An 11,132-nucleotide genomic window follows, 5' to 3' on the forward strand; every position below is an offset into this window, starting at 1 on the left:
TACAGTTCACAACAGCCTACTCGTCTAAGAGACAGACTGGAACTGTCTCTCCTTTCCTTCTCGCCAGCCTGCTAGCCCGCGCGGAGGAGGGGTGATAATCCCCTTGGGATCCGGGCTAACGGGACTCCTGGAGGGTGCGCTGCATTCTGGCCACAACCTCATCTAGATTTTTTCAGAGGTAGCTCAAAATCAGGTCGAAATATAATTTTTTCTGGATGCAGCAAAAACGATACAGTTTTCCAACGAGAACACCAGTGCTTAATCGGTTGAGTACTGTTTCATCAACGAAGAAATAAATGTTCATACCTACACTGAGATATGCCATGGCAGTGATCTAAAGTAGATTTTAAAGTTTATGATATCCAGTATGGTGTCATGATTTTTTCTAGACACCAATAAATATATTTTCTTAAATTAAAAATAGGTAAATTTTCTATATCCCAAGATGGTATCTAGACTTTTTTTTTAGTTTATGTTTTAGGTGAAACCATAACCAATGAGTGACTTTTAAGTCGAGGTCAGTGTTAGTTTGAAGGCCGAGTTAATCCAATATGGCGGTAATCACATCACAAATCGAGGATTGTGGACCTAGCACCAGCTCTACCTCCTCAATCCTGTTTTCGGAAGAACCAATTACTACTACTTTTATTATTAGCCACCAAAAACATCCAGAGAAAATACTGGTGGCTTAGAGAAGTAATGAATGCTTCAAACGTGTTCCACGGTGGAACCTCTAAGAGGTGAAAGGGCCACACAGTGTTTGCTCCGACAGGGTTCCTGAGCATCAACGGGACCGACGCCCCAGGGAATGCAGGTCTGAAGGACCAGTCCGCCGCCTTGAGGTGGGTGCAGAAGAACATAGCCCAGTTCGGAGGAGACCCGGGCAGCGTCACCATCTTCGGGGAGAGTGCGGGAGGGGCCAGCGTCCACTACAACATTCTTTCCCCGATGTCTAAAGGTAGGCTATGTCAAGATTCGTGTTGGTACTGCATTGGTCTTCTAGCCATTATTACTTTGGGTTGCATTAGAGCACAATTTATAGAGAATCAAGTGAACGAAAGAAATTCTGTTTCCAATGGTAATATGTAGAGACCTGCAAAATTCGCGGATTCATTCGGTGATAGGCTAGAATTCAAACACATATACCTCTTAGATAATTTTGCTATTGGCTTACTGTTCATCTTGGCGAATCTCAACCAATTATAAACCCTCAATCAAAGAAGGATCGAATCACAGACAAACCAGCTGAGACGACTTACAAGTCAACAACCAATGAACTTGCGTTATTTGCCCAAATGTACAGGAGAATGTGCAGTCTATCCTGAAGGCCATCGAAACCGTGAATTTTGCAGGTCTCTAGTAATATGTAATTTCAGGAGCTCAACAAATTTTCCATCAGTTGCGATGTCTGTCATTACCATAAAGTTAGACAAATTATATATTTAAATATTAATTATAGTTTGAGTGCATGATAATATACTACATACATTTCATTAGTAGTATAGGAATGACGGAGCTGGCCCTGGTGCCGGTGCGAGAAGCAAGGAGCCGACCACCATAACGTTCCGGTGGCCATCTTGGATGACTTGACCTTGACCTTTGACCATGACCTAGACACCGACGGCCATTTTGGATCCGATATCTTGGATTATGCTATTTTCGATTCTAAAACTCTCCGCCATTATGTTACACCGCTATTGGGTGTTCTCTTGGAATCAAATAACCAACTATTGTGCGCTGCACTTTTGGTTACGTTCACCATTAAAAAAAATACATTTTAATGCAAAAAATCGGAGTAAAAATTTAATTAATAATAACATTTTATTTAATAAAATTTTAATATAAAAACATTCCACCATTTTAGATTCTAGAATGTTGCACTGTTTGTTATCTTCGCCATCTATAAAATCCGTATTTATAATGCTAGAAAAATGGGGGGAAATTCTAATAATAAATTATAAAAATTAATTAATTACAATTTTAATAAAAAATCGTACCTATGTCACTGAGTCTTCGGGTTGATAAAAAAATGGCGATGGATCCTTCCTCCGCGGAAGCCACCGGCAGACTGACCTCCCACCACTAATGCCAAGGTAGATATTACCTCAGCCAGTATGACATCATGACAGCCATCTTGGGTCCGGCATCTTGTTTCCATCTGCTGGAGGTCAACATCTCAATTTCGTCTGCTAGAGGGGGCTGCCATCATATTAGTTTAATTTATACCCGCTTAAGTCAGGTATTATTTATCACCTTGACAGCCACAATCTTGTCAGTCGTCTTGGCCGCTACCTTTGAAAATCTGTAATTTTTTTAGCTAGAAATTTGGAAAAAAATTCCAAAAATCATTAAACAAATCGCTCATTAATTTCCTGATTGATTAAATCGATTACAGTGCTGGGTTCAATCCTTAATTAAAACAAAAAGTAATTTAATTTAGAACACCATAAAAATTCCAGGTTTATGATATAAAACACCAGCATTACAACGATTCTACTACAAGAACAAAAACAAACCAATCATTAGCGTTTCTAGAATTCTGCATCTTGTACCCACGAATTAAAGCGAGGTGGGAAGCCTCAAAACTTGACATAGGATCATCCATTTCTTCGTTTGAGGAACGTCTCCACCAAGTATGTACCGGGATACATCGTAGGCTGAATCTCTTCGGCATAGAAGCCGACACAAATAGGCTTGTGTTCCAAATCTTCGAGGTAGTAGGTTCTAGGCTCCAATTCGTGACCGTGTGTATTTGGCTACAAGACGTTTTCTGCATTTAAAAACATTTAAGGACACGAAAGAAACACTAACCTTACTTTTTTACTTGCTGAGGGTATTACATCATATAACCATCACAAGTCATAGATAAGGTACGGCTGTGTGCTAGTAAAATACTGTGCACTTCAAGCAAAAACATCAGGGTTCCTTCCGAAACAGCTCAAAACTCAGGGGTACCAACCGAGTTCCTAGGAAGAAGAAGAAGAAGAATTAACCAAGACTCGTCTGTGTATCGATTGTTTTGACTGTAGTGAAGATCATTCCAGAACTTTCGGTAACATTCTCTAAACTCGATATTCTCCTGGAGAATTGAGAGGCAATTGAGGGGGAGGGAGGCATATTTAGGGTATATATACTCGTGTTTTGAGAAGTTAGTCATGGAGCAGCAGGACCATCAGCTGAGAGAGGGAGCGAGTCCGAATGGGTGTTTCGAGAGTTAAGTATTTGTAATGGCCAGCAGTAAAATTCTAAATGTTGTTGTTGTTGAACTTAATATTTAAATGGTAGTTGTAACTTTGTTTGATGTGGCATTGTTTGTCCCTAGTTTGTTTTTCTTGCAATATTTTCCTGGTTACAATTAGTGGTAAAGAGTTTGTTGAATGCTCTTGTGGCGGCCATATTTCTTTCAACTAATAGTTTTCTTTTCATTAGCTCTCCAATCACCTGTGTTAAGTTAAATTATATTTATTTATTAATTTTGGCAATTATAATAATGTTGAAAAGTATAGCCATAAATGTTTTTGCCTAGTTGGCCTATTTTGGATTGTGTGGTATTCAAACAACCTATAAGTAGAAACATGATAATTATTTTGTTTGATTATCTTTTTACTGTCATAAATGTTTTTACCTTTTGAAGAGTATAATAGTACCAATATAGTTAACCTACTTCTTTCTTGTTGATGTTTTTCCTGCCACCTGGTAAATAACTATGCATTAGGTTAATTTTTCCTTTGATTTTGATTTATTAACATGCAGGTTAGGCCCCATCTGGGTACATTTCGTTAACTTTGGAATTGTGTGTGTAAACTTGGTAACCAGAGTTGAAGCTGACATTGAGTGGTGTGTTTTTCCCGGTGGGACCGGCCTCAGTGGGTCTCGGAAAAGTACGGGACTCCAATTTGCAGTAAAACCTTCCTCGAAGATGCGTTTCTGTTTGGAGATGCGCACAATAACAAGATCTGGTTTCGTTGCCAATTGAGATAGTGATGCATTCAGATTACTTGAAAAGCTCTCAAACCATCACCTCTCTGTGCATTCGATACTTCGATAATATTGAGAATTCAAGAATTTAAGTTCTCCACTCGCTCTTATATGGCAACCAGGTACTCTATTAATTAGTTTATCACACTGTATACTTTTTTAAGACAGTAGCGAATTATATTTCCTGATATCGGCATAGTGAGATTCGAGAACAGTATGCAAGTCACGACTGCTAAAACCGAATTTGGAAATGCTATGACTGATGTTTGACGATAAACTGATTGAAACCTTGTCTGTACCTGCCCTAATATAGAGGCTATTCCTTGACGATAACTTGAAATTCATGCTTGTTTTTCTAGCTCAAGGAGCACAAGTCTTTGTTTTAATAAAATGTCATGTGTGTGTTTACATGTTCGTCGTAAGCATAAATAAAGTTCGTCCATGCAACAACATGACATTCGCATTGTCACATATCAAATGTTTTGGAATTCGGCTGAATGTTTGACACAGGTAAATGCAGTATACTTTTGTGTACTCTTGAATCAAGCCTTGCTTCTCGCACACGACGCCGTCGAAAACAAACACGGAATTGGCTCTTGCTTCGCTAGGAGGGACCACATATGCATTATAGGTAAATGGAAAATACTCCAGGCCTTCCACCGATTGTTGAATCGTAGCTAGGCGTACTTTGGCTGTTGCAACGACTTGGAATAGAGGTACACTTTTTCGAAACTAAGACCGTATTGTTCTTCCAGCAAACTCAGTAGAGCGCATGTTTTTCCGCAGTTGGACGGGCATCGTATGGTAGAGGCAATAATGAGCCATGGCGCAATTCTCGCGCACTTGCTTTGTCGTCTTGCATAATGCGCACAGGAAAACACACTTATTGCTTGATAGTGGGTAATTATAGTATGTTCTGGGGTAGGGGGTGAGGGGTCCGGATCCTGGGATCCGCGGCTGCCATCTTGGAATACGCAACTTCCGGTGGCCATCTTGGATTACGTCACTTCCGGCGGCCATCTTGGATTTGAATTTGACCTTTGACCCCGGCGGCCATCTTGGATTCTGCCATTTTGTGTTCTAGAACATTCCACCAAATTATGACGTCACATCCATCATCTTGAAAATCCTCAAATATGTTTTAACTTAGGAAATCGGGAAAAAAATTATAAAAAAATATATAAATTTTAATTTAAAACTTGATTACTTCGTAATCGAGCTCCTCACTCCTGTGCATTGCGCTTTTCATTACGATGCCATCATCATCGAGCTACCCACTCCTACCCATGCATTATAATCTGCTGGAGGCAGCCATCTTGTTTAGTGGAGACCGCCATCTTGATTTCATCTGATGGATGTCGTCATCGGGTGTACGTTTCTAAAGTATGTTAGTGTATGTAAGGCCGAGTTTATGTTTCCTACCAGTGTTGTTAGCACCCTAATAGACCAAAAAATTCACAAATGTTGTTAAAATAAATTACATAATCCACAAAATCCACAGTCATTTAATTGCTGTGACCACCATTTTTTCTTAAAGACATAATCATTTATAGCTTTTAACTAAAATATATGTCATCAATACTATCGTCGTGGATGCGATGGTTTTAATAATGATAATTTTATTACTCCATCTTAGTGGATCAGAAATTTTTTCAGAGTCTTCGCAAGTCCGTGTTTGCGTACTCGTGTTTTAAAGCTGCATGGAAGCAGATATTTTAATGTTTGCGTATAATTTCCCTATTTTTATTATGATTAACTTGAGGAATAAAGGTTCTATATTAAAAATAATAAGTATGTAGGTATAATCATATTTATTGAAATAAGCTCGGATGCTAAAAAAAACAAAATTCTTAAGAAAAGAAAAATACATACACATCAAACAAAACTATACAACAAAAACTGAAACTATACAGCAAAAATGGAAACTATACAGCAAAAACGGAAACTATACAGCAAAAACGGAAACTATACAACAAAAACGGAAACTATACAACAAAAATGGAAACTATAAAACACCAAAGAAAACTATACAACAAAAACGGAAACTATACAACAAAAACGGAAACTATACAACAAAAACGGAAACTATACAACAAAACTGGAAACTATAAAACAAAAACGGGTACTATACAACAAAAACGGAAACTATACAACAAAAATGTAAACTATAAAACAAAAAACTGAAACTATACAACAAAACCAGAAACTATACAACAAAAATGGAAACTATACATCAAAAAATGGAAACTATAAAACAAAACTGAAACCTATACAATAGAAAATGGAAACTATACAATGAAAACTGCAAGTATGCAACAAAAAACTGAAACTATACAACAAATGGAAACAACAACCAAACTGGCAAACTATTTACATCCAAACTATTTACAGAAAAAGAATTTATTTATCTTCTCCGATATAGCTGTGGGGGATCGTGCGGATGCCGTCTTCGCAGATTAACCGTTTGTCGTCCTCCCACGTTATGGTCAGCTTATTGCTGTATTCACTATACAGCACATGCTTCCTCGACCGTATGGCTCTAACACCTGCCCTCCTTGTGCGGTGGTCCTGCAGAACATCCAGGTAGTCACCGAATGTTATACGGTTTTTGACCACACAGCGCTGGATGCCCTTGGCCTTCTTCTCAACTTTGTCACCGCATTGTAGGCATAGAGTTTGGCTCGTAGACTGACAAACTCCTGCATTACATCCCCCAGCAATCATCCTTAAACTTTCCAACAACCTTTTTGTTGACGGGGGAGAAGCAAGATTGGTCGGAAGGGTAGCAGCTGGTGTCGAATTCAGATATGAACTTAGGGTCGGCTTTGAGATCATGGTAGAAGTCCTGTGTCTGGATCTCGTAGACGAAACTGTCTGTATCCATGTACACCAGATTAATATTGTCATGGTATCTTAGTTTCGAGACAAGTATGTGAAAATTCTCTTATAAATAACGAAGAATTTTGCGAGATTAATTAAAATAATGATCAAGCACTGCTAACGTCAAGAAGTACTTCAACCTGAGATTTTCAAATACAAAAAGGATTCGTTCTAAAGGAAATTACCATCACATACGAGGATGATGACAGGACTCGAACCCATATATTTCGACCTCCGTATCCTTGGAAACTACAGAAGAAAAAAGTAAACATTTAAATAAATTGCATGGCCTGGAGTGGGACATAAAATTCCGTACCACCAAGTGAAAATTACTCTAGACGATTTGCTACTTTAGAATCCGCATGTCATTATTTATGTCACCGGACCTGATAAGAAATGGCAGAGCAAGTTTTGCGATGGAGTCAATGAAATTGTAGAACTGCAGACCGACTATTGCTGTCCTTTCCTGCGCAAGTTTAGTGCAATGTATGGCGAACAGCCACATTGCAAGTTAAAACGAGTATGTGCCTGTACAAACTCGCAGTTGATGCAGAAATAGCACTCGCAGTGTAAGTAGAGTATGCAAATATTAAAGGCGTCCCACAGTTCACGCCTTCAGTTGTCGTCCAACTTCCAAGAAGATGTTTCCGTTTCAGCCTGCCAACAGGTATGTAAGAATAACACCTAGCTTAAGCAGTGTCGAGTACAGTTACTGGTATGCCAGATATCTGCTCACATATACGGAAACCTGGATGGAGATGCTTAGCACTGGCGGTTTTTGCCCTTTCCTGTATTCTACTAACCGACTCAGCAGCTGTTAGATTGCTGCGAACCTGGAAACTGCTTGGCATTAGTGGTGGGAGGTCAGTCGGCCTATGACTTCAGTTGAGGAAGGATCCATAGCCATTTTTAATCGAATGAGCTCACCAGGTTCGAACCGAAGACTCCAAAATAAAAGTTAGATTTTTTCATTAAAATTGTAATTAAAATTTTTTTTATAATTTTTAAAATCCCCCCCCCCCCCAACCCGATTTTCTGACAAAACAAATACGGATTAAAAAAATGTCGAGCATAACAGAAAGTGCAACATTCTAGAATCCAAAATGGTGGAATGATTTTATATTAAAATTGTATTATATTTAATTTTATTATTAATAAAAATTTTACTTAAATGTTTTACATTAAATGTAGATTTTATTGGAGGTGTTCGTACGAAAAAATGCAATGCATAAGAGTGAGGCATTTAATTCCAAAAGAACACAAAATGGCGGCAAAACAAAATGGTGGAAAGTTTTAGAATCGAAAATGGCGGAATCCAATATGTCGGATCCAAAATGGGGGTCAGTGTCAAGGTCAAGGCCAAAGATAAATCAAGATGGATGCTGTAACATCATGGTGGTCGGTTCCTCGCTCCTCGAACCGGCACTAGGGCCAGCTCCATCATTTCTATACTACGTTCATTGCAAATATAATTTGGGGTCAATATAAATATTAACCTAAGACTTAATCTGGATTTCTAAACTCTCGAAGTTGAGTTTGCCATAGATATGCTCGACTCGAATGAGTCACAGTCGCACATGAATAGTTTCTGCCACTAACTCACGCGAGTTTCAGGTCTCTTCCACCGAGCGATCTCGGAGAGCGGTTCGGCCCTGAACCCCTGGGCCTTCGTCAGGAACAGTGAAGCCCGCGCCCGCCGCCTGGGCGAGCTGCTGGGACACGCGACCAGCAGCGCCCAGGAGCTGCTGCAGGCGCTGAGGGAGGCGCCGGCCGACCAGCTGAGCGGTGCTCTCGGCCAGGTGCTGACCGCCGAGGAAAACGAGCGCCTGCTCGCGTTTCCCTTCGTCCCCTCCCTGGAGTTCCCGAGGAGCGGGGAGACTCCCTTCCTGCCCCACGAGCCGCTCTACATGGAGCAGCGCGGTCTGTTCAACAAGGTGCCCTACATCACCGGGGTCACCGCCAACGAGTCGCTGATCTTTGTTCAGCAGCGGTTCGAGATGCAGGCTTCCTACTGGCAGCAAATCAACAACGACCTGGAACAGGTGGTCCCTGTTGATCTCGGATTGACCAAGGGTTCTGATGAATCTTTGGAGGTCTCGCGGAAAGTCAAGGAATTCTACTTCGGTGGAGAGTCCATCTCGGAAGCTACAATGAGCCGGTGGGTGGCGCTCCAGACGGACCTGTTGTTCGTGACGGGCGTGGTGCAGACCTCGCATGCCCATGCCAGACTGTCGACCAGCGCCACCTACAACTACCAGTTCGTGTACGGCATCGCCTACCACACCATGGAGCTGGCCTCGGTGCTGTACGGCGGGCAGGTACACGGGCAGAGCTCCGAGGACGCGCGGCTGGCCCGGCTGCTGGGGGGACTGTGGACCAGCTTCTCGAGGACAGGGGTGCCCAGCGTGGAGGGCGAGGTGGCCTGGCAGGCGGTCAGCAAGGGCAGCTTCCCGTACCTGCAGGTCAGCACGACCCTCGCGCTCAAGCGCGACCTGGAGAAGAGGCGCATGGACTTCTGGTTCGACATATACCACAACTACAGCAACTACACCGCCAGTTAGTAGTGTACACTGTCTTATCTTTATTTGTTGGTCCTTGTGATTGGAATTATTTATTTACGGAATTAAATAAACTGTTTTCGGTGGTGAAACATGTTTAGAAAGTGGAGATAGTAGTGAATAACGGTGTTGCAGGTACCTTTAATTCAGCAGAGAAGGCCTTATAATATTAGGCCAGGAAAATAAGCCCAAACAAAGGCTAAATTTTGAAATTAAAGGAATACCATTGGAAATAGCTTTCAATAACTTTTTTATTCCAAAATAAATTCGTAGAATTTATTTTCCTAATCTTCTAGGTCTGCATTATCAGTGATTTACAAAAAATAAAATTATTCGTATTTTTTCAGCTTGTTTTTAAAATAAGGTTTGAGGTAGAAACGACTTTCTGTTTGTTAAATTAAGAGCATTAAATGCTGCGTGGATTTAAAACCCAAGTGGATAGATTCATGGAAAAAAATTACCTAATTATAAATATAAACACACCCCTTATTTATATTTGTTTTGAAGTACTTGAAGTGGCTAAAGCAGAACAGAAATTCCTTTGGTGCTAGTTAAGTCTAATCACTAAACAGCGTTAAGTTTAAAATGTTCGCTAGATCTTTGATCAAAGAATGTTTTTTTTTCGCTCTGCCTACTACTGAGGAAACTGCTCATCGGTATTAATTTTGGGAATATTTTGAGTTCAACAAGGGATAGAATACACCACCATACTTCTACATTAGAGTTAGTACTAGTAGGTGTATTTGGTATGTATGGGGGCACCGGTGGGTGGTGGGGGATCCGGGGATCCGCAGCGGCCATCTTGGATTACGTCACATCCGGCCGCCATCTTGGATTACGTCACTTCCGGCGGCCATCTTGGATTACGTCACTTCCGGCGGCCATCTTGGATTACGTCACTTCCGGCGGCCATCTTGGATTACGTCACTTCCGGCCGCCATCTTGAATTTGACTTTTACCTTTGACCCCGACGACCATTTTGTTTTCTAGAACATCCCGACATTTCAAGTTTCATCCGCCATCTTGAAAATCCTTATTTATTATCCGATTTTAATTAAAAAAATAAAAATTAATAATTTAATTTTAATTAAATGTTACAATTATCTAGCACCACACTCCTATACATTACGTTTACATCATCGAGCGCCCCACTCTTCTACATTACGATTACATCATCGAACACCCCACTCATCCCTGTCGCAATTTTTCGTAACACCACCATCTTTTTAAATAAATTTATTATAAAAACAATAATCTAAACCATAATCATCTGCTGGAGGCAGCCATCCTGGATTCCGCCATATTGATTTCATCCGATGATGTCATCACCATCCTAAAGCACCTTAGTGTATGTAAGGCCGAGTTTCTATCCCGTACCAATGTTGTTATGATCCTTATAGACCATAAAATCCTCAGTCATTTTGTTGTTGTGACAACCATTTATTCTTAAAGGCATAATCATTTACAGGTTTTAACTTACATATATGTTATTATTTCATTGCTGCAGATGCGATAGTTAAAGTAATTATAATTTTAAAAAAATATAAATTTATTACTCCATCTTAGCGGACCAGAAATTTTTCAGAGTCCGTGTTTGCGTACTCGTGTTTAAAAAGCCGCATGGGAGCAGATATTTAGGTGTTTATGTATAATTACATGACCATTTTACGATATCAAATTAAGTATAAGTACCTTGAGGAATAAAGGTTCTATATT

At 40.3% G+C, this 11,132-nt stretch overlaps 1 protein-coding gene across 1 annotated transcript in view; it reads left to right on the forward strand.

Annotated features, from left to right (window-relative positions):
• LOC134537211 (esterase FE4-like) overlaps positions 1 to 9,508 on the forward strand; it is a 70,067-nt gene extending 60,559 nt beyond the window's left edge. Inside the window, exons 5-6 of the mRNA XM_063377476.1 lie at positions 773 to 958; positions 8,473 to 9,508. Of these exons, the coding sequence (XP_063233546.1) occupies positions 773 to 958; positions 8,473 to 9,419 (1,133 nt within the window). The 3' untranslated portion in view covers positions 9,420 to 9,508. The remainder of the gene's footprint in view (positions 1 to 772; positions 959 to 8,472) is intronic.
• The last annotated feature ends 1,624 nt before the right edge of the window (positions 9,509 to 11,132 follow it).

This window comes from Bacillus rossius, chromosome 12 (genome assembly GCF_032445375.1).
Source record: "Bacillus rossius redtenbacheri isolate Brsri chromosome 12, Brsri_v3, whole genome shotgun sequence".
Classification (NCBI taxonomy): domain Eukaryota; kingdom Metazoa; phylum Arthropoda; class Insecta; order Phasmatodea; family Bacillidae; genus Bacillus; species Bacillus rossius.